This window comes from Sinocyclocheilus rhinocerous, unplaced genomic scaffold, assembly GCF_001515625.1.
Source record: "Sinocyclocheilus rhinocerous isolate Xijiao unplaced genomic scaffold, SAMN03320098_v1.1 scaffold3377, whole genome shotgun sequence".
Lineage (NCBI taxonomy): Eukaryota > Metazoa > Chordata > Actinopteri > Cypriniformes > Cyprinidae > Sinocyclocheilus > Sinocyclocheilus rhinocerous.
In genome coordinates, this window is record NW_015654499.1 from 395,740 (window position 1) to 420,919 (window position 25,180).

Here is a 25,180-nt window from a genome sequence, read left to right on the forward strand (position 1 = left end):
GTCTGGCCAGAGTTGGTCAATAGACCTGTAGTAACGCGAGGCCTCCGGAAAAAAAGGAGAGAGGAAACGACTTCACACGAAAGGCCCCCAACGACGGAGAAAATAAATGTTCACGGTCATAGTTGACATTCTGTGCGATGATTGATATATTGGCAGTGTTGTCAGTTGGTCAGCACTTAGCCAAAGCTGGCTTGCATGTTTTCATTAAAGGTCAAGTTCAATGCCTCTCTCAATTACTTAATTAATGCAACTTATTGGCAGGTTTTCCTAGCAATCTGGCGTTCAGAGTGGTCGTAAATATTGAAAGGAAACTTCTCTCTTTTCTTTGCTTTGTTTTAGTCTTCCCGTAATTCCTACGAAGCTATTATGAAATTGATATTTTCACTATAACTGAACATTACAGATTTGAATGGGTTGTTTCAATAATTCCTTTGTAGGAACAGCAGTCCAATCCACAAGTGGTAACCTACAATTTTGACGTTAAAGAGCTATTTCGGCCTGATCTTACCATTAAATTTAGTTTTATTGGTGTGACCTAACTTATTTAGTTTGATTCAGTAATGTTATTTTTTTTATTTGAATAAAATCAATTATGGATGGTTATGATGATTCTTTGCATGTGGTTTCATTTCAGAGTAGATTATCACTTTTAATCTTCTTGTCACGGTGCGTGCTGGGAGATGAAGCAAGGACTCAAGTGCAGGAGAAATGGTTGTTTATTTTAATAATAAAAATGAAACAAAAACAAACTCAAACCACCCCGAAAGGGAAAAACAGACAGGCAGGCCTAAAGCTGCACCACATGCAGACATGAAACACACACAATGAGAAATGACGGATCAGCGCAGGATGACAGACACCAGGAGAATAAATAGAAACCAAACGAGGAGGCTAACGAGGGAGACACAGGTGGAGCAACTTAAACTATAATGAGGTAACAAGATGGGAGGGGCACGACAATAGACAGGAAAGAGCACATGGCAACAGACAACACAACACAAGCCATGTGCTCACAGAACATAGTCATCTGGTGGCCCTCCTGGGCACACCCGCTGAAGACTGTGACACTTCTGTGGTACATGTATTTAACTATTCATTTCCTAAGACAATTACATAAACACAACCACATTCGTGTTACGAGAGTAGTAGGACTATAAGAAAAGGAATGACAATTTTTATCATGTTTGAAAGCGTATAAAAAATAGACAGAAAATAGAAAAAGAAAGATGGTAAGAATATCAAGCGATTCTTTATCGAATGAAAATTGAACTAAAATAAGAACTCACCAAACAGCGCATTCATTCTATATTCACGCTGAACAAGTCACTCCCGTAACATAATTGACATAGAAAGTATTGCACTGAGGTTATTTTACATGTGATATTTTGCCAGATGCACTGGCGGTGCATTTTCCATATATGACAGGCTACGTGAGGGTAAACTGTGTAAGTTCAAGTAATTGAAGTTAAGGGTAATTAATGCTTGTAAAATCTGAAAGTCTACTAATCTTTTTTTTTTAAATTAACTTTTGATTACATATATTTTTAACGTTTACAGTGTGGTGTACAGCGTACAGTTAGCGTTCACAGATGCCTTTCACAAGTAAGCAATGTGTGAGAAGTCTATTTTGCTTATTTTAGTAACATTTTTATAAAAAAAAAAAAATCCACCTCTTGTTTGTTAATATAGAATTTATTACTTTATTTGTAATACGGGAGATTATCATGTCGTTATTTGCCTGGGTTGAATGATTCTGCCTCGAACAATTAGGGGTAGGCCTAGCCTACACCATATTTTCAAATGACTGTAGGGTAAAATTGACGAAACCAGCAGACGTACCTGGGTAAATGTGTATCAGGTTATATAACTACTGCCTGAGCAAATTTAAATACTTCACTATCAGCAAACCTTCTTCGTTATGCCGCGGAAAGCATAGTTAAAATCGCAAAACAAACTCTCAGAATTTTTTAATGAAATGAATTTACAAGATTATGAGGCTGAACTGATCCATCTGGCTAAACCAGTAGAAATCTGTTGCATTTGTTGTCGCTATATTGAGCACTCTTCAGTGTTGCCAACATTTCCATCAAATACGTGACTACATTTTCTCGGTCTTGAAGTGATGTCAACAACAGAGCCATTTACGAGCCTCCTTTTCCATTCATTCATTATCAGTGCAGCTGGATATGACTTAGGCCAATTAAGGTTAAAGCATTAAAATTCGAGAAATGCTCTCTCCTCTTAAATAAACCCAATACCTGCCATATATTTAGTTTTAACTGGAGAGTTCTGAGCACGCTTCTGCTACCGGGAGAAAAGATGAACATGTGATTTTAACAAGAATGGGATGTTTGCGAGAGAAGCATGATTCAATGCCCTTATGATGTCCTAATGTCGCAAACATTAATAAATAAATAAATAAATAAATAAATTCATTCATTCATTCAGCTAGCTTCAAAACAAACTATGTAATAATCAACCAATCTTTTTATTTTTATTTTCTTCAAGTCTAGTCACAGTCACAAAATATAGAGGTATCGTAAGTGAATGAAATGATTGCTAAAACAGTTGTTCAGGAGTTAATTCTTCACTTTAAGTCTATGAAAGAACGTGATTTAAATTAGTGATTATAATCTTACTGAACACAAGAGGAGCTTGGTCATAGGCATAGCTCTTTTCTTGGTGGAGAGAAATGCCAACCCGCCTAAACAGACATTAACATGTATGGCAGTAAAATAACCAAATGTTATTGGCATGCAACATGCAACTCATGTGTGAAATTTTACAGGGCACTACAATTATGCTGACCTTATAAATCGGAGTTTTGGAAGAAACAGAGTTCTCTGATACTGTGCGCTCTAATTTATTCCATTATTTTCGGTGACACTGAAATCATTTACACTTTTATGTCGAGCTTTATATCGTAGCGCATAATTGTTTTAGCGATATGATAGGCCTACACTCAAAATATAAATTCTTAGACGCTTCTGTTAATTTGTGTGTGATTTAAAACACATTTTCTTGTTCTTTCTGGTTGCATTAAGTGCGAAAGTGAAGCTAATTTTGTGATTTTTGCGAGACTTGCTGACTTGAGGTCCAATAAATTCATCACTTAATTCTACACACATATCTCCATATCTTAGCTCGAAGTTCAGACTTTAGAACATCTGGTTGGTTGTGCGGGGATTTGTAATGGGCAGCTGCATAAGCCCGTTGGCACTCCAAGGATGCGATCATCATCCAATTGTGACCATCCGCGCGCTTATAGGCGATATGACGAAGCCATTTATATTTCAGAGTCGAGGTAAAAAACAATGCCTAATCGACTTCTGTCCCATTTTTGTTATGTATTTTAGTACCAGTGTGTTTCAGGATAAACACATGACCTGTGAAATGAAACCATGCGTTTACCTTGAGCTGCTTTCATTCATATAAAAATCAACATCAATATTTAGGCTATTAAACCATTTCATACCAAACCCGTAATTTTTTTTAAATTCATAAATATTTAATAACTTTAATCACCTTGACAGGAGGACGTGCAGTTTTTATATATTATAGCATGTTTGCAAAATTTTCGTGTTGAGAACTTGTGGACATATATAGCCATTACAGACATCTTCACACATTTGTTTTAGTTTCATTGTTTCTAATTGATCGGTCATTTGTTGGATTTTTTTTTTCAGCTTATAAATAAAATCGCAACAAGTGAGAGTAAATATGAAAATTATAAAACTGAATATGTTGTCTATTTTTTATTACATAATGTTACTGCTATAAAATGAATAACAAATGGGGGGTATTTTTTCATGCAAAAACTCTTGTCTGCATTTGGATTCAGTGAGATCTTATAGTGCTCCCATTATTAGCTCTACATGGCAACATAATAGGACTAACAATACAACAATTTTATTTTATTAATATTGTGTCTGATAAACCTGCTAGTTCAAAATTTGACACAGTAAAACAACAACAACAATTTAATTTTGTTCTTCAATATATGAAGTAATTATTTTTATAACGAAACACTGTTTGCAACGTGTTGTACCTCGGGATATGTGGAAATTTTGGCATAAGTTCAGCTCATTGGACCTGACAGCTCCGATAACAAACCACTTAAAAGGATAGTTTACACCCAAATTAAAAATGAACAATCATTTACTTACCTCCTCGTATGCATTTCTTTGTAGCACACACAAAAGATACTTTGAAAAAATGTCTGTTTTTGTCCATACAATGATAATAACTGGGTTCCAATGCCAATGCTGTTTGGACCCCAATGTTTTTTTTTTTTTTTCTCAAAATATTTTATTTTGAGTTCTGCAGAAGACAGAATTGCATACAGGCCTGGAACGACATGATGGTGAGTAAACAATAACAGAATATTAATTTCAAGTTCTATTTAGTACCATATTTTATTTTGAGTTCTGCAGAAGACAGAAATGCATACAGGCCTGGAACGACATCATGGTGAGTAAATAATGACAGAATATTAATTTCAAGTTCTATTTAGTACCACGTTATCTATAAGTGTTGGTTCGGGGGAAAGTCGTATGTAACAACTTATGATGTCTGCATTACTCTTTAATTGCGGAGTAGTAAAACTGAGGAATGTACATTGTTGATGAGTTTGCATGAACATTGCTGACATCTCCTGGCAATATATTGTTACTGCTTACAACTCAGAGGTTGTCCCATTGATTTAATGAACACTCTGATTTTCTTTGTGTTGTGGAATGCAATGTCAGTTCATTTCAATTTTGAAAGTAACTTTTGTCTAACACTATAAGATGTTTCTGTCGGAGAACACAGAGAGAGAGGGAGGGAGAAACGCGCAACTAAAGTAGTCAAATGGTGAATCCTAGGAGGTTTGCCCTTCACAGTCCAGCAAGGTCACACCAGATTTCATTGCGGAGCCTCTGATTTGAACACGACTTGGAATTTTACGATTCTGAAAAAGGCGCTCAGTCTCTCGATGACGACACCCACTGCGGGTTTTACGGGAAGCCTCTTTATTGAATTGTTCTCGCTCTGATAGTCATCCAGGACATTGGGCGTGTGTTCTTTGACTTAATTGTCTATTGGCGGCTGTAAAGCGTCACTGAAATACACAACAATAAAAAAATCACCCATGTCCATTGATAGAGATGTCTGTTCGCATATAAATGAAATATTAAATTCGAAGCTTTATTAGAAATGCATTTTAAAAAACATTTTAACTTCTTTTACATTATCAATTTAGGCTATATGATCAGGCCAGGTGACTGAAGTGCTCATTCTGCACAGCTCCGCTTTTTGTTCACTTCTCTGATATTATCTTTTTCATCATCCATAGGCCTACTTCTGTAAATTCATATAGGCTACTTAAAAACACACACAAATGAGATTCAGGCCATTCATAACATTGAATTAAATGAGTTCACGAGTCAGCAAAAGTTCTGTTTGATTCCGTGTGTAGTGAATTTAAATTAAGACAACGTAATGCATTTTGAGAAACATGCTGACAGACGCAAATATTTGCTTTCTCTTATTTTCTGTCTTTGTTTCCGTGTTCTTTTAACTAAACTTTGGTGCAATGCCTCCACCTTGTGGTCATTATATGCAATGGCTGTTGTGAACTGTTGCATGTGCCGGTGTCTTAAATATTTACTTATTGAAACAGGTATGGCTTCATTATTAGCTGGAAGAAAAAATATAAAAAATATAAACACTGCACATATAATGTCAGTATGCCTAATTACCTTAGCATAATAATTCTTCAAATTACTGCAAATTATATTACATTTGCATAGACTAAAAAGTTTAATATCCGCTTTGCATGCATTTTAGCACATTTACTCACTGTCCGTGTCTGTTTTGTAGTTTATTGGAAGATTTAATGTTTAATTTTTTTCATGCACAACCAGTCTCTTACATTCAAATTTGGTGCAGCACATTACTTTGAACGCATAATGCACCATAACACATAAACACCTTTGACGTTTCTTTGTTCTGTTCATACGTATATTGTTTGTTTAATTTATTTCATTAAAAAAATCTTTGCAGTTTCTTTGTGATTACACTGCCTCCTACTGGCAAAAGAAACCAATAGACGTACTCTTTGGAGGTGTACACAATCGATGAAATGAAATACAAGGTATCGTAAACGAATAACTGTTATTCATGACTCCAAAGGTCAAAAAGATTAGCAGATAAAAAGGCTATGATGTATGAGAAACACATTTAGGGAACGCCTCATTCTGCAGCGCATTAATTACACATTTGAATTTCACAGACGTCGGTTGATAACATTATAATTGTATTACACTATCCATTATTGCATTTGTTTCATTAGTTTTAAATATAATTAATATAAATAACAACAACATATATACATTATCTCTCTCTCTTTGCAATAAGTTCCATAATGTTAATATGAACGCCTGTGCATTTAGAAAAAGGCTAGAAAATTGTCTTTTGACATAATAATTTAGTTCTTAGACGTCTGTGTACTAATTCCAAAATGAAAAAATGTAAAAACATTACAGTTGACCCAATGTTGCAAGCAGTCCTCTCATGAAGCTCAGCTATTTAACAAAAATAGGTTTTAAATACTTCACTGAAGACAACAAGACGTACATCTGACGTTCATAGCAGAAAACATGCTGCTTTGATCAGATATGTAGCTTAATGTATTTGAACTTGTAATTGTTTGCAGAACTGGCATGGATCCTTGCACAGTTGTAGGTTTGTCTCACCGCCAAGATATTCGCTACGCATCTTTTGACAACGACTTGCAAAGCATTAATGGTGAGCGTTTTGTGCACAGATGTTAGTGAAATGATGTATTTTGTGATTCACATTAACAGATCCTTCCTCGCATAGCCAATTCCTCTGTGGCGCACATTTTTAAGGCTCCAAAGGTAACCGTTTGTATTGTATTTAAAGCAAGTAAGGCTGACGGAACCAGTTGCCAGGAAGGGGGCACACACAACAACTTTTGTATAGTCCTGTTTATCTTTCCAATTCTTGCTACACCTTAAACAATTTCTGCAGATTAGACCAGCCTATGGAAAGAAGCTGTTAATTATTCAACCACAGTCTTGAACTTTAAGAGAGAGAGAGAGAGAGAGAGAGAGAGAGAGAAACAGAATTAGCTAACTCCCCTCTCCTCTCCACATCAGAGATGTGCTATTTAGAGATGGCTTGGCAGTAAAACTTTACAGCAAATGGAGTGGCTTGGTTGTCATGGCAACAGTTATACGAGTTTGACCGAAGATCCTCTCACCAGTTGGAAGGGGCCAGCGATTCTGTTTGTGATTATAAAACTGGAATGTGTAGAATATAGGAAAATTCGATCAGGGTTCCTTTTCTTTCTGGCTTTTTGTAAGTGAAAAGGAGTCGAGGAAGAATGGCACACGGTATCTGGGATGTTTCTTAAAAAGCGGTTAGGCATGTCAGTCAGAAAATGTTAAATAGTTTTAGTGCAGCATGCCAGACAAAAAGTAAACAATCGCTCGAGACAGGTGATGTCAACGTCAAATCTTTACTGCAAGCAATCATTCGTGGGATATCGAAGGCCAAAGGCATTCATTAAGCTCTTTGCGCCGAAGCTATTTGGATTTATGAAAACGTATTCAATTTTTTCAGTTTTTATTCCAGTTGTGAAAGAGGGTCGGCTAAAGAACAAAGTAAGTGTATATTACAATCATACATGCATTGATTTGTAAATTGTTTATTTATCACCATATGGTGTATCCAGGTTATCCAGTGATTAAGATTGTGAGCATAGGCCTACTGTTCTGTGAGTGAAACGTCCAGCTATGTACCTTTTTAACTAAATACATTTGGGAATTAAATATATGACGATATGTCAGTGTTAGACATTTGAGACAAATGTTTATTGTATCATATTAATCGTCGATTTTAAACAAATTTTTTTTAAAAGATCTGTTATGAACTTTATTTCCTAGCATTATAATTTTTGCACTGGAGCAATTACAAAATACAGCATTGCTTTCCACTCTCGGGAAATAAGGATAGCAAAATATTGTGGTATGTAAACTAAAAAGACCTAATTTACAATATATTTGCTTTAGAGAATATTAGTCATTTATTTTGATTTTAAAAGCTGGACATTGAGCGCGCACTGCAGTTATAAGAAAAACTGCTTTCGCCCATCCAGAAACTATAATGAAATGTTTATTTTCTCGTCTAATATCTAGAGGAATATGTCATAAGCAAATTGCTAATTTGGTCACAAAAATCCAATCCTGCAGTTGAGGAAGCAAGTGGTTTGGCCCTGAGGTTCACGTGCTTGTGCTGATAAAAGCTGCTATGAAATGCACAACGTGAGAAGACCAGGCCGATAAATTCGCAAAGTTTTTAATAAATGTAACATTTGTGGATTTGTTGCTTGATGTTAATCGTATTAATGATACGTTAAAATAATTGTTTGTTGTGTATCAACATTTTTACCCTCTACATTAACATAGGTGAAGAAAGTCTTTCAATTTCTTGTAATCTTTTAATTCACATCTCGTAATATATAAAAAATGATCAATTTAACATCGTTTATCTACAGAATCTAGATAACTGATTGTGAGGACAAACCCATCTTTCTTAAACATTTCATTGATCTAGTTTTACAGAGTGTTTTTGTGTTCTCCTCCTATCTTGTTTTTCTGAAACAAAATAGACATTACATACTAAAACCTTTGGTACCTTTTAAATATTTGACCAAAACTAAATTTGACCGACAAAGTTTGCTATTTTACTTAGGCGTAATCTGTTTTGTTCCTCTTATATAAAATAAAGCCTAAATTACTTTGGCAAAATTAAAAATATAATATAACATTGCAGTTAATAAGCATAGTATAGCTGCAGTTATGTAATAAACTAAATTAATTCATTATTTTGACAGTATCTAGTATAATAAAAATAAGAACTATGTTTGTTGTTGTTGTTGTTATTATTATAAAATAGCGGGAGCTAATAAATTAATTAATTTGTATTAGCCTTCTGTGAATATAAACATTGCGTCCATTTAAATATTCGTGTTGTTCATTTTAGACTCTTATCATCAGTTTTGTTTGATATCTATCTAGTCTTTTTTTAAAAAAATTTTACTTTTAATGTCAGCAAATACAATTAGTTCATTTTTTTTGGTTAAATATTTATTAACAATATCAAATGCATCACGCAAAGCCCAGTGCGCAGTCCAGTATTTTTGTAACATGTATGGTTGACCTAATATGCAAAGTCATTGCTAAATTAGTTTAGTTCACCTTAACTATATATATACATAATATTTAAATCTTTTAAATCTTCAAATCTTCAAGATTAATACGATTGTCTTATTGTATGGGCTTCCAAACATTCCCTATGTAATCTGATAGTATTGACTTAAAAAAGGTGAAATCACAATGATTTGGGATGGAAGCTTGATGAAGCACTTGAATTAAGCAGTTCTGCAAGGGGAGGAGCTTGCCCGTGAACCCCAATCTCTATTGAGCTCGCATGCAGCAGAAGGAAACGTACGTGCGCCATACTCGTTGAAAGGCCAATAGTAAGGGACACTGTTGCCTTGGCCCAAAATATGCTCCAGCAATGTCATGCTCCGAGAAATTCTCTGCGGTGAAAGTCACACTGTCTAAAGGGGAAATCTTTCGATAGCACAGGTCTAAAGGATCCTTTGCGTGGGGCGTACGGAGGCTCACGTCCTAACCTGGACTGCCAAATCCAAAATAGCGGGACCACCCCAGCGTATTCGATCGCGCTTCAGACAGTAAAACAGGTTCAGACATCCCCGGTTGAGTAAGCCATGGCTCTGCCGAGTCACCAGTTTATCCATGGAGCTGTGAACTGGGATGGAGAGCACTTGAGTCCCGTCCAGGTTTCTCATGTCAGCGCGTGTCCCATCAGCGCTTCAAGTCGAAAAGAGGACCCCTTCTATTTTTCTGTGGACCCGACAGGGCAAGCTAGACAGCCTCTCGGCATCTCCGCCTTCAGCAGATTCATGACAGATATGGGCTCTCTGAACGGTCCAGAACCTTCTTTTTACTCCGGACACAAATTCCTATCACTCAATACCGACACGGATCCAGAGAGTACGTCGCTCTCTTCCCACTCAGACTCCCAACAGTTGCACAGTCTGTCTTTCTCCGCGCTTTCCCGTTCAGAAACTGACAATAAGCCCGATACGCATTATTTAACGATGGAAAGCACTAAATACCCAAGCCAGTGGAGTGAACGCAAAACCAACGGGAGCATCATTACCACACTGAGCATCAGTCAGAGAAGTAGAGACGACACACAGCCAAATACTCTCCAGACAGACTTTACCGGGAACGATATAACTCACAGAGAGAGAACGCAAGGTGGGTAAACAAGGTTAAAAGAGACAGCAGTGTTTAAAGCAAGCCCATCAAAGACCAAGACAAGATTTTATTAAATGTTTTCCTTTCCGAAAGCTGTTGAAGGGTGTAGCCACTGAGACACAAAGAGAACCAGGGCTTGAAAATGAATTTATTGCACCGAATTGCCCCAGACAGACTAAATTGCACGTCGTTTCTCAGAACATCAAAACAGCGGAAGGATCCATTGTCAACTGGAAGCCTTAGTGTGGGCCAGGTGTGGCATTGCTTTAGGACACTTTTTATTGATGTGAAACGAAGAAAGTCACTTCTGGATTCATTTAGTATATAATTGCTGAAAAGTGTGTGTAGCGTATATTAAGGATATATTTAAATCTAAGCCAACTTCAGCAGATTGGGAACAGCCACGTAAATATAATTTTATTATTATTTTTTATAACAATAGCCTACATGCGTTTTAAGGACTCTGTTAAGCGTGGGAGAGGCCTAACATTTCTAAAAAGTGTATGTGTGTGTGTGTGTGTGTGTGTGTGTGTTTGGTTAGCCATTTCCCCCAAATAGCCTATATCTGGAATATTCACTTGTTATGGAGGCCTATTTTATTTGTTTGGCCCGAAATGCAGTATTTTACGACATTTTTTATGATGCAAAACCTTTAACAAAACATTTAAGAACGAGTGAAAGTTATTATACATTAGAAAACTTTAAAGGTGACATGTAGGCTACATTCCTTTTCATCCTCTGGAATGTGAGGGCCAATACTTTTTTTTTTTCTTTTTTTTTCTTCTTAGGATTCGTCTATTTTATGAACCAGTTATTTGCAAAATATAAATGGTTCATGTCGGTTTAGTTGAGATAATATTTGCAACAAATGAACTACAAAATGTTTATGCAGTTCATATCCTGCATCGTTCTCTCCCTTTCTCCTCATTTTGATTTTCCCTTGCTCCCCCTCTCGCCGACCAACAGAGACACTGCGTAGTCTGTCTGTGCTGACATTATTTCCTGTCATAAAATGTCGGACACTGCCAGGTAATGGCCGCGAGAGTCAAGCTCAGTGGCTATTTGCTCACTGTGAAGGGCGACTATATAATAGCCTTGTCTCTCTTTCTCTTTTTATCTGAAGACGTGACTTTAGAAAACGCTGCAAATGGCTGGCTGTCGGCGAAAGCAGGGAGGAAGAAGCGATGTCCTTACAGCAAATACCAAATCTTGGAGCTGGAAAAAGAATTCCTATTCAACATGTATCTGACTCGCGAGCGCCGCCTGGAGATTAGCCGGAGCATAAATCTCACCGACCGCCAGGTTAAGATTTGGTTTCAGAATCGCAGGATGAAACTGAAAAAAATGACTCGAGAGCACCAGACAAGGGACCCTGGCACAAATGTCACTGTCTAGTTTGTTATGTAAGACGGTTAAAAAGAACTCAGCGCACAAATCACTGCAGTTATCATCCGTTGCAAGTGGATTGATGCAACTGCTGCTTCTGATGGATTAACAGGAGGAAGCGATCAGTAAGATCTTACTAGGTGTTTCAAAATATGTGTTCTATAAGGCAAATGTAAGGGAGATTTTAATACCTCGCATGAAGATGAACAGAAAAGTGTAACGAAATAAGAAGACAAGTCTTTGGCTATTCGATGAAAGCTTGTCATATTCACACAGGCCCATGAACAGTGTTTATTGATGTCGTTTAGGTTCTGGTCAACTTTTCATTGTACGAGGATGATTTGTATTTATTTATTTATTTTTTACAGGTTATGAGTGTTACAGCGGTTGTTTTTTTTTTTTTTAGATAGGGCATTTTATATTTTAGGTAACTAAATTACACTCGGACACTCCCGAGTAAAAAAATGAAATAAAATCATAAAAGGAAATCCATTATCAGAGGAGTTACATCAAGCACAGGTACTGTTGTTTTGTTTAAAATGTTGTTTGTTGTCTAGTCGTTATATTGGTTCGAGTGAAAAGGCACAAATTTTCTTCTTATGGTGTAGCATGGTCGAATGTATAACTTAAACTGTGATTCTTAAAAATTCTGTTTTGAAAAGCAGTGCATTTTAAAATAAAAGTTACGTGACCATAAAACGTTTAGTTTGTATATTAAGTACGGTGGTCACTTTGAAAATGACCTTATCGGCAGTGTTCTAATTTAGTATTGTGACAATGCATTTTGAAAAACAAGTAGACCTATAAAGGTCATATTTAAAGGTGTAATACAAGCTTTCAATTTTAAATTAGGCCTACTTATTTTTTAATTTTTGTTTTATACAATTCAAGAATTCAGTTCATGACAACTTATAGCTTGGAGAGACGAAGAACCTGGCATGAAGCTTTCTTTAGTCTTACAATTAAAGGAGAAGGCATTTGTCAATTGTATCAATTACAAAACTTTAATCACGAGCTGACTGTGAACTAGTAATTATTGTATTATTAGATATATTAACAGATTTTGGCTACTTGATTTTGGGTGTAGAATAGATAAGAAAAAGACATTTGAGTTTAATTTGAACAAAACCTTTTGAAATTCAATTTGATTGATAGAATACGTGGAGTCCTTGTCTTAACACTAAATCCAAACGAAAAGAAAATATATTATTACTATTTTTTATTAATTTTATTATGGCTATATAATTTTTTAACCAGAGATATAAAACATATAATGTAAGTGCATCACAAATGCAAATTATATTATCTCTGGGATCAATTTCTTGTAAATTCAAAATGGAGCTCCTATTTGAATTTTAGAAATTAAGGTGAAGTTATATTTACCCATCTGGATTCATTTTACGTTCTGCTTTCATCTGCATTCTCTCAAATATCTCATGGCTGCATTAACAGACCTATATTTGAATGGGCGAAAAATATTGTGAGCGCTTTCTTGAGTATTTTATATGTGCACTAAGAAGTGTTAACCGGATATTTATTTTTAATTTTTATTTTATTTAGTCATTTAGCAGACGCTTTTATCCAAAGCGACTTACAAATGAGATATAATATAAATATAAATATATAAATATAAATATATTTATATTATAAATATAATATATTTATAATATAAATGGGATATAATGTTTTATTATTAAATTTGTATTGTGTTATGAGATGTGCTATATTTTTTGTAGGTTTCAATTAAGTGAAGATGAAATGTATCAGTTGTTCACTTTTGTTCCATTCTGTCCGAGAGTTTTCGTCGCGTAAGAAATAATTCTGAATATATGCTGATGTTGCTTGACTTGATACAGTTCCTCCTCTTTTGTCTAAGCCAGTCTTTGCTTTGGTGAACCGCCATGTTGAGAAGGGACAATCCCCAACGTCATTGGCCAGGCAGGGGGCTCTTTTTATAACAGGGGGCAATAGACCCTTTTATTGCCGACAGTCTGGCGAGAACCGGATATGCTTGTGAACTTAAATTACTTTATTTCAAGCAACGTCTTTAAACAGTTCTCGCTATCTCCTTTCCCCGCAGTGGGTCAGAAATGTTCCAGTTGATTTCTTGAGCTTTTAGCTCTAGTGCCCTCTAATACGGTTCCTCAGTTAAACGGTGCTCTGTTAGAGGACATAGCACTGAAATATGAGTGCTCATCTGGTTCAGTACTTTTGGACGCTAGACTGCTGGCAGCCATTCAGGTCTTGCCTTTGAACACGGAGAAGACCAAGCTGGTCTGTGATTTAGGTAGTTTCAAGTTGTTGGGCTGGACGTTTAATTTCACAGGAACCTGAAACTGCCTGAATTGCTCCAGTTAAACACACCATTATCCGTTCAACGTGGACTGAGGATACAGTGCCGCCTTCATTGAAAATACGTACTTAATAATAAGTTGTAAATGAGCGATTCTTACAGATCATGCTCATGTTATTATTGCAGCCATTACATCGCGTTATTTCTTTCTTTGACATATTACTTCCACACTCCGTATCTGACACACACACACACACACACACACACACACACATATATATATATATTTACACACACACAATTTATTATTATTTTTTTTTTTATGCTGAACACTTGGCTACGAGCAGTAGTTAATAAATCTGTTCACCCACAACACTGCGTTTCTTCGATAATTTCCCCCTCTATTTTCACAAAGGCCTGTTTTTATTCCGCGCCGGTGAGATGGAGTCCTACACCATTTTAAAACACATTTTAAGTTTTAAAAAACACAATGCCTCAATTATATATTTAACTATTATAGAAATATTCAAAAGTTTTAGGACACTTAATGTTAATCAATTGTGATCACCTGTAAAGTTTTGCAGTTAGAGTAGAATGAACATATTTTCATACTATATAATATAAACACATATTTCATATTATAATTTTTTTTTACAAACACCTGATCTCTGAAAAAACGCATATATATATCATATATCATATATCATATCATCATATATCATATCATATCATATATATATATATATATATATAATAAAAATAAAAATAAAGTAGGGGCACTTTTTTACCCCAAATACCATACTTTTACATATTCTTTCATTATTTAAAAACTGTTGCTTTAATTATCTTAAACAAAACTGAAAGTATATAATATATATAATATAATATGCATATTTTTAGCCTCGACACTGAAATATAAAAAAATTGGCATTAATTAGATAAAATTAGATAGGTTTAGAACATATCTCATCAATTCGGTTGTTTCAGATGCTTTTGTATTAAGAAATCCACAATTAATGGCAAATTCACACCATAATTTTTGTCATAAACGCTTTATCATATGATAAATTTGATTAACTGTGATATTTTTCTAAGGCAAACTCATTAGAGCAGTAGGAAAAACTTATTTTAGATGTATAAAACTTAAAGCTGCATTTGCTGATGATTTGAAATACAGTGTGGTAACGTTTGCAGAGTACCTGTGGTGGCCAATAGCCTGCAACAATATTCTGACAATCAGTCAATATGCTATCATTGCTGAAGTCATTGGTATACCAGCAACAACTATTGCCAAATTGTAGTTTTAGAAAGTTTTATCCTTATGTTATGTATTGCTTGCAACATATAAATGTCCTGCACGAATGCTTGCAACATGTAAATTATGATTACAACTAGCTATAACTAGCTCACGCCATACAAGAAACTCTCCATATTGAATGTGAGAGGTGCAGTTTAACCTTCCAGTTAAGGTCCTCTTCTACACTGAATAAAACGAGAGTTACAAACAGTTATGAAACGGTGTTCATATTAAGACATGTTAAACTTTGCCTTGAAGAGTTTTGACAGCAGAGCACAGATACATTTATCTTTGTTGCTGATGCTTTTTGAGTAAGCCTATTTGGAATTTCATGACAAAATATCAAACATAGCCAGAGTGTGGACAAGGAAGATACTGAGACATGCTCAACGGAACCTAACCCTATAACGGTATTCAAAATAGTCCTACAAATTACGTTACTCTTGTTAGATATTTATTTGAATATAGGTGTGCTGAGATGCATCTTTGTGATTAATATTTGTTTGAATTAAATTTTCTTTGCTCACAAGAGTTGATTCTTTATAAACAGGAATATGTAAAAAAAAAAAAAAGTGGTCACATACGGCAAACAGTAGCTAGCTTCTCTAAACAAAGGTTTCACTACTAAAAGAAATGCTTAGCTTAAAGGCTAAGCATTTATTTTAGTACTGAAACTTGTATGCGTGACAGTATGCCTCAATTTTTTCTAAGACTGTCACATGATACATTTTAACTAGTTTGATAATATGTGGTATATGTTCCGGTATGCTCTTATTCGTAGAAGCCCAATATTACATAAGGAAATATGATCCAAATCGATTACAGTGTATGATTAAAGTGTAGCTTTCAATACACATTTTTTTAGATTATCTTTCCTTTTCTCTGTGTAATTCCAACAGAAGGCAGAGACATTTTAATTCAACGTGAAGTAATGCACCGGCGACGGGTTGATTTTTTACAGGGTGTTGTTAAATGCCTTTTTAAACGGCTAGGTTGTGATTTAAGTGTGCAGCCTCTTCCTGATGTAATTAACATTTTAGAGGTTTTAGAGATTCTATAGCACAACTTATTGCACAAATGTATCTTATTATGCAACTTGCCCTGTTTACGCATATACAGGTGTAGTTAATAAAATTAGCACGAAGCTAAGTATGGGCTATCTAAAGTCACAATGAACTAAGATGGTAATAGTTGCTTTAATTGTCTTTTTTCAGTTAACTCTACAGTACCTGTAATGTTTTTTTGTAGAAAAATGATTTGCTATCGTTCTTTTGCTGAGGCACAACAGCATCATAGGCTCGATTTATTCTTGTATGTTAAGTGGCAACTATTTATTGGGCACGGCCAACACACACAGCAAGTGCTGAAATCACAGTTATATTGTATTACATTGATGGTCCAAGACATTCACCACAGACAGTGAAATACTTTCTGAAACATTTGCCTTTTTGCATGCGTAATTCAGAATTTCTGTTGCAAAATGTTGCAGAGAGAGAGAGAGTAGAATTGACTGGTGTGTATTTGAAAAAAAAAAAAGAATCTTGTTTATTTGTGTGTGTGAAATGAGCGATTGGATGGAACACTACAGTGGAGTCGTTCACGGTCCTCGCCACAGGCAGTATATCAGGCCTATAAAAATCAAAGCTGCCTGATGTAGTATTTTATAATAGTATTAAACGACCAAAAAAGTTCAAGTAGTTTCTTCTATAAATGCAAGGGGATTGTCGCACGGTGGTGTTTAATACCCTCGTTAAGAAAAAAATGACTGTTAATTTCCCAATAAAGCTGTTCATTATCTCAACGTAGGCCTACTCCTATTACTACAAGAAGGAAGAGGTTTGCCTTCTCGGAGGTTTAGAGGTTTAAACACGTGGGGGTATAAAATATTTTAGGAAAAAAATTGGTTGAGTAAACTTTATAAGCAAACGTCACTTGGTTTTTGTGATACCTTTCAAAGTCCTGTTAAATATCTCCATAAATTGCCTATATTAAATAGTTATTGTCATACATTTTATCAAGCAAATATGATTAAGCTCCCGTTCAGCACTTATGCTGTATAGATCACGATATAATGGCACATCAATTCATAGAAAAAAATGTTCTCTCATTTATTATTGTGGGCCACTGCTCTGCATATGCTTTTTTAAATATGTCAAACGTTTCATAATTTAAGTTGACATTTTCCCGACTGCTTGTATATATCTGGAGATATATGGACACACTCCCATTTTGCATATTGCATAAACAAGACAATTTATTTAGATGGGAAATATAGAGAGCGCAAGAGGAGGAGAGCTCCGTACAGCCTCTTGGCGGATTGATTTACACCCCATTGACGCTTTATCAGGCTCGCGAAAAAAGTCTGACCAATCACTTCGCTCGGAGCGCACACCATAGCAGCCCGGCTCTACTTCGTTGGCGAGCGAGTAGAGAGGAGTACCGTAAAGAGGGGAGTAAAGCACATTTCTATTGTACATGTTTTCCTTTTAATGAACAGTACGTTATATAATGTCCGAGAATGTCAATTTCTGGAACTCTAAGCAACTACTATGTCGATTCTATTATAAGTCATGAAGGAGAAGATCCGAACGCGTCCCGCTTCTCCCATGTACAGTACTCCAGCACTAGACAACCGGGACCCGGCGAGCATCCGGAGTTCCCCTCTTGTAGCTTCCAGCCCAAGCCTTCAGTGTTCAGTTCGTCATGGAGTCCATTCAGTTCCCACGCGTCCAATGGCCTACCAGCAGTCTACCATCCGTACATACCGACGCAGCCAGTGCCTTCAACGGATACTCGATACCTCCGCACATGGCTTGACTGTGCTCCGAGAGCAGAGCCTCTGCCCGGGCAAGGACAGGTCAAGATGGAGCCGCTCCTGGGACATCTCGGGGAACCACCGAAACTAGTCGGGCAGCATGAGTATATCTTGGAGTCCTCTACAGCACGGGAGATGAATTCTGGTCACAGCGCTGGGTTTGAAGACAATAAGGACATATGCGAAGGCAGCGAGGACAAAGAGGGACCGGATCAAAGTAAGTTATAAACCTAGGAAGTGAACACTCTGTAAAGCGTTTAATGCTGTCATAAAACTAGAACAAAGCAACGGAGAGCTACAGACGCCTCACGCAGCCAAGTATGATCATGTAACATTCTCAAGTCTTCGCTTGCATGTAGGGGTTTTTAATCGAGTCTGTATTTTTACCCAGATATGTTTGATTTAGCCATGCTATACATATATAGCATCGCTGACGACTGTTTTGCTTTGCCCAGTTGGAGTCACGTAGAGGATTCACACCTTTATAAAACAAGCTTTCATTTTCCCAAATCATGTTATTTGCGTTTATTTCATTCTTGAGTAACTTTTAGTATATTCTTTCTCTTTCTGTCTCTGTTAGAGACCCTTATTTGCGCGTCAATGCACTTTAGTGCACTAGCCAGTTTTAGGTCGGCTGTAAACAGCTTTTTCGTGCAATGACTCCCCAAATTGTCTCTTAGTTATACTAAATAGTGCAGATGTTGGTCTTATGTTTAGTAGGTCTTGGTTAGCAAAAAATATTATAACGCTTATTCGCTTTTCATCTGAATCTATCTAATTCTATTTATGCGGAACTATTATTGACTATATCACAGAGGTGAAGGTATAGTTTGAATACCACAAAATAAATGTAATACTGAATATGTTTTTAATGGTAAATCTGGCTGCTGGGGTGGGGGGGGGGTTGTATGTTTTTCCCTGATCTTGCCTGTTTTTGAACTCCCTCAAGAGTGGGTTTGAGCCGGTGCAGAGAATAATCCACAGAATTCCAGCTCATAATCATGTAAGATTGTTTATTGCTAAAGTATTCCAACAAATTCAGAAATGCAGCTAAATTCTTAGGGATTTGTTCAACGATCGTTTTCGATTTTGTCGCAATGAATTTGAAAAGGCCATTGATTTTAATTCGTGAAGTAGGCTGCAGCACTGCGAAGTGCGAACTAATGGAATTGTGCGCAACAGAAATCCCCAATGTGCTACCCCGGGCTGCATTCCAGAATAAACTGTAGGCAAAGGCAATGATGTTGGGATTTACACGTCCCGCTTTGTGCTCATGGCTGCCCATGAGAAGGAAAAAGTTATAGGTCTCAAGTCTATTAAGTGATCAGAGGAGCCAACATCCCCATTAATCGTACGGGAGCTCTTTGGGATATGTTGCGTTAAAAAAATTCTCAGAGTAAAATACGATTCAGTCCAATCATGCGCAAATGCAATAATAAGCGTCCTAAGGTCAGAGGTCCATTGTCTTTGTGAAAACGTTTTGATCAAATTGACTAGAGGCAATAAATAAATAAATTCTAAACTTTGTGTAATTTGTGGATTTTGATTCATATTTATTAATGGAAACACGCGTCACTTTCCTCATCATATAGCATGACCCTCTTAGTGTTTCATTGTTAGGGATCACGTCTCGGTCCTGTCTCGTAAGTCGCAAGGTGTCCGCAAAGACGTGTCCGCGAGGCCTGTAGTTGACATGACACGCGCATTAATCATTTTAGATGCGTGTATCTCATCCCATGATTATAAAAATACAATTGCGATTTGGGATATCCTAGAAAGCTGATGTACAACTGACGTGTATGTCTGAAGCGATGGAGTTGCACGCATAGGATGGGAAACATCTATAAATACGTGGCTTTTTCTAACCTGCTAGCATACACCTTCAAACTGTCTGAGCCCCTGAAAAGTGAAGTTATGTGCCAAACGTTGAATGTTTTTCATGCAAATATTATGCACTTTAAGAGAGCATAAAGCACCACCATGGTAGAAATGTTCCCTTGACGTCATTTAACCCACAGAGGTACAGAAGGCATGCACAGGTGACATCAATTTCGTCATCACAGTGAATCTCCAATCGCTGTAACATTCAGCTTCTCCGTGTGCATGTCAACAAAAGTCAGCACAACGGAAATTTTTCAGCCTCCCATCTGCATTCCCGACCAAACCACTGAGGGAGAAGACGCCTCGTTAGAGATGCTCTTCCTCCGTAATTCATCCCACATTTCTCCCTAAAAAGGAGATAATCTCATGTCACATGTGACCACATTTTACAGTGCATTCCAGTATGGTTAAACTCCCTGTAGAGTTCAAAATTAAACCTTTCTTTCCCCTCAGCCATTTTCTTCTTATTATTTTTTTCTTTAAAGAAAACTTTATATTATTCAGTGCTTTCACATTCTCCTTTGCAGGGAGATGAATGACACGGATTATCACAGGTGAATTTAGGTGGCCTCTTGTACAAAGTTGTTGCTTATTGGTGGTGGTACAGTTTAAGCATAGAATTGTATTACTGCGTCTCAAGTTAATACTTTGATATTGCTTTGCTTTCCTTGTTTTCATAAATCATAGTGTTGGTTTACATGCATTTGTAAGTGATGGCGCCCTAAAGCACTTTATTTTAATAATATTCATTGTCTTCGTGAAGACTGTAACTTTTTTTGAGTGTATTTTGAAATGTGTTTCATGTTGGAATCTGTACTAATATTATGATCTACTCTTCTTGTTTTTGACTGTCATTTGCAGAGGACCCATCTGCCAACTGGTTACACGCTCGATCATCCCGGAAGAAGCGATGTCCATACACGAAATATCAGACCTTGGAGCTAGAGAAGGAATTTCTGTTCAATATGTACCTTACCCGAGACCGGAGACACGAGGTAGCTCGCCAGCTGAACTTGACAGAGCGACAAGTAAAAATATGGTTTCAAAACAGAAGGATGAAAATGAAGAAAATGAATAAGGACCAGCCCAAAGAATAATAACGCAGACTGGTGCCAGGCGTTCAAGCAGTTTACAAAAAGTATTTTAAATCTGGAAGCTGATGCAAGAATGTTTTACTGCATCAAAAAGGAAACGCACACGCACACGCGCACTCACACACTATTTTCTGTAGGACTGGACAGTGTTAAGCATATACAGTATAAGGAAGAGGTGAGATGATGCAGAGGAGGGGGAAACCGTCTTGCCATCTCTCCCTTCTGTTATTGCATTTTATGACTTGAGTGAAAGAAACACTTCACCAGGAAATAAACAGGTGATAAGGAACTGTTTCAACAGGCTAAGAACAGCTGAAATATTGTGCTTTTTTATAAAGTTGCTCTCTATAATTCTGCATTTTTCATCATTCCTTTTGTCATAGACGTGTGCTGATATAAAATGTATTTAACAAAACATAAGACTCATTCAATATACAAGGGAAGTTTTGCTTATCTGTAAAGCATGTTCACGTATTTGCTAAAGACGTGAGCTCTTTTTTACAAAATTATTATTATTATTATTATAGCGGAATATTAACAGCCTTTAGTTCGTAGTGTCTATATCATCTGTGAAGCAGTTATTGAAGAGTGCGTATATGCTAACGGTTTTCAAAAACCTTTTGAAGTTTACGATATTATAAATTAGCTCCTTTTGACATTTACTTGTGCGCAGAGATTTGTGGTAGAGGCACACTTATAAATTGTCTTGGTTGATTCGAATGTACTAACAGTAGTAATAATAATAATAATAATTTCTAATATTGCTTTCAGATCTTTTCTTTATAGCTTCTACTATAGTTTCGTTCAATAGTGTTTGTATCATTTGGGGTCAAAAATCAAGATTCAAACTGAAGTAATTAAACACGAATGAAATTAGTTGTTTTACCTACTTTTTTTTTGCGTTCAGATATCCCAAAATAATCCTTTTGAAAATTAGAGTGCAGGTTCCGAGTGTATGTATTTGTAGCGTGCCAGTAACCATAGAGTTAATTCGTGCTGAAATGTATAACAACCTTTAATACAGATTCGGTCGCAGTTGTTTACATAAATTTGCGCATGCCTCGTATTGTGTAGTTTTCTTATGTATGTGTTATTGAAAAAGCTCGTATTAATTCGAATCTGTTTTATGTGCGGTCTAAGGATTGTTGTTTTAATTTATTGTAAATACGTTAATTAATAGTTTTTTTTTTAAATGGAATGTTTTATATGTTGTAAAAAATAATGAAAAAAATTATTCATACTTGAATGAGCTGATACACGTAACCTTTTAATTTTCCTATTTTGTTTACACGTTCCATGTAGGCTATATGTCCAGAATCATGTCCGTTGTCCATTGTCAGTGATGTTTTTCTGTATTTGCTCGTTCCTTCATATTGCTTTGTTGGTTTAAAGGTTTGTTTTATGTTTTTGTGATTTGACTTTACGGAAATCGAGCGCGGCAATCTTCAAATGTCAATCAATTCTTAAACTGTCTGAGGCCATTGCAACTTTTTCCCACTTTTTTGACGCACGTCCAGTCAGGAACACACACACACACACACACACACACGCACTTTTTGTGCTATTTTCTAACACGCTTGTTTCATGGCTTCTGTACATTTATTAAAAAAAACAAATCATTACAACACCAGACTTTAACTCGCAACGCAAGATCTAAATTGTTTTTGTACACGACGGCTCTGTCTCTTTTTGTGTCATTGTTTTGTTGTGTTGTTAATCTGTGCTATTGCACTGTTGATGCTGGACTCATTAAAGTTTACATATAGACCACACACAGGTATTGTCATTTCTATGGACAGAGCTAATAGACAGGTTGGTGAAAGTTACCCAAATACAATATAATTTAAAATGAAATGTTTTTTTCTCTCTCTAAATGAGTGCACAGCCTGATGTATCACTGCAACAAAAACTCTCTCGAAATCTAAACATTCATCATGTAATTAAAATAAATATACTTGGCTGTGCATGATGTGTGTATCTTTGTGTTATCGAAACTAGCCCGACACATGGACATAGATGCATATTGGTGAAATTTAAGTCTTTGCTGCTTTTTTGTGTGCATGTGTGTATGTAAGTAGCCTATGTATTTATTTATTTATTTAGCACGTCAACTCTTTCCCTGATTTGGCACAATAATTGCCCTTTATGTTTTTTGATTGTAAACCAGCCCAAACTTTATCTCGTCCTTTTGTGCTGTAGCGAAGGACATGCTGTAGTACTCTACTTTAATGTTTACTGCATTTTATAATGAGTCATATGTTGTAAATATGTTATCGTGCGTTCGAGCATTCATCTTGAATCGGAATGAAGAAACGTGCAGCTCATATGTGGAAAGACGAATTACTGAGAATAACCATGACACATCTTTGCTTTGGCTCTCTTCTTAACGTATTATTTGATTCCCTTATGATATTTGCGGCGTTACATTTGGCTATACCGCATCCTCCAGATGCAAGCTATGCATCAAGAGTCAAGAAGGATATTTTGCTTGCAGAGGCGATGCATAATAAATTATGCAAACTAAAAGGGATAAGGTAGGTCTAAATGTTGCAGGCTCTGAAGTTCTAGAGTAGACACTCAATAATGTAAGACGCGAGGCCCACTTTTAGCAGAGAAAATGTGCATTTCAAATGCGACGGTAAATATGGCCATATGCAGTTGCATAGCAATAATAAAAATAAATAAATAAAGAATACAATGATTTGACTACAAATTTAGACAGTCAAGGTTCTACCCATTATGCAATTGACACAATTGCAAATAGAAAGAGGAAGGAAGACAGCTTTAAAAAAAGTTCGGCATTCAACATATTGCAACAATTAAATATTTTTGAAGACATTGCCAGTTGTCCTGGCTCACAGATGTGTGTACGAATTAAGCCTTCGTCACATATTAATTCAGCATAAGTCTGTCCTGGTGATTCTAGAGCTGAGAAGATATTTTGAGTCCTGCCACACCATTAACGCCCTTTATTTTGGTGTTTTGAAAGGAAACAAACAGCAGAAAGGATGTACGCTCGATGTTCGAAGGAAATGGGAAGTCGACTGTCATAAAAAAGAGAAAGAAATTCAATGTGGTGTGCCGCAATAAAATAATATGACTGTAATAAAACTTTATAGGGTATACATTTCTGAAGTTTAAGAACTAAATGGCTGTAAAGCAAACACTACGCGAGAAAAAACGGAAGAAATTGTGAAAAACGTTTCAGGATTCTAATAACTGTAAGGCAAAATAATTTGCGTAAACACTGTGTCTCCGTTGGGGGAGCCTGTTTTTTTCTTCCCCTTTCTCGCATTTGTCGTTTATTGTGTACAGCGTTTGTTCTTTAGCCGTCCAGATTCCTTACAGAGTAAGGGGTCGGGATGGGTGAGATCTGGACTTCCACATGAGAGCCCTGAGTCCAATTCAATCGACGCCCACCCTTTGTTCCATTTCCGAACGCACTACAGCCCTTATAGCGGGCCATAAACTGCCGCAAAAAGGATTTCTGGCGAGACGTCTGGGATGACCAACGCTAATTTGTTTACAACCTTTGGGACCGGGCTCGACTCTTTTGTAGGTATACATCCGTTTGTGCCTTGGTGATACAAAGGCCGACTGCTAAAGAAAAATATTTCATTCTCTCAAAATCAAAACCACACATTACATTAAATTTCGCATAGATTCCCTAAAATGTTCACTATAGTTTATTATTTATAGTATTTATAACATTCAGTTTATTGTGTTTATTAGCTGCTTTCATGTAGTCTACATGAATAGCAAAAAGAATTTAAGAATTATAACTATGTCGTGGTGTGTGGTTTGGTGTTGTATAGTGTAATATAACTAGCTACCTACATTATCAATGATGCGAATAATAATGTAATAAAGCTTTCGAATAAATAGAAATCTAAATATTTCTTAAAAAACACACACACACACACACACACACACACACAAACACACACGTATAATTGATCTCTGTGGTCAGAAGCTTTTAAAGCCTGTCAGTATTGACAACTAACAAAAGGAAAGTCAACATAATGATGATGATTACTAATAGTATTTTAGTGATGC

The 25,180-nt window shown here is 36.2% G+C and overlaps 2 protein-coding genes across 2 annotated transcripts; both read left to right on the plus strand.

Annotated features, from left to right (window-relative positions):
- The first annotated feature begins 9,514 nt into the window (after positions 1 to 9,514).
- Positions 9,515 to 12,430, plus strand: LOC107717218 (homeobox protein Hox-B10a-like). Its single transcript, XM_016523900.1, has 2 exons — positions 9,515 to 10,358; positions 11,482 to 12,430. The coding sequence occupies exons 1-2, from the start codon at positions 9,803 to 9,805 to the stop codon at positions 11,751 to 11,753; spliced, it is 828 nt and encodes a 275-aa protein (XP_016379386.1). The 5' UTR covers positions 9,515 to 9,802; the 3' UTR covers positions 11,754 to 12,430.
- Positions 12,431 to 17,660: 5,230 nt separating this feature from the next.
- On the plus strand, positions 17,661 to 21,676 carry LOC107717219 (homeobox protein Hox-B9a-like). The gene is made up of 2 exons (XM_016523901.1): positions 17,661 to 18,366; positions 20,892 to 21,676. Exons 1-2 carry the CDS (start codon positions 17,853 to 17,855, stop codon positions 21,125 to 21,127), a joined length of 750 nt encoding a protein of 249 aa, XP_016379387.1. The 5' UTR covers positions 17,661 to 17,852; the 3' UTR covers positions 21,128 to 21,676.
- Positions 21,677 to 25,180: the final 3,504 nt, after the last annotated feature.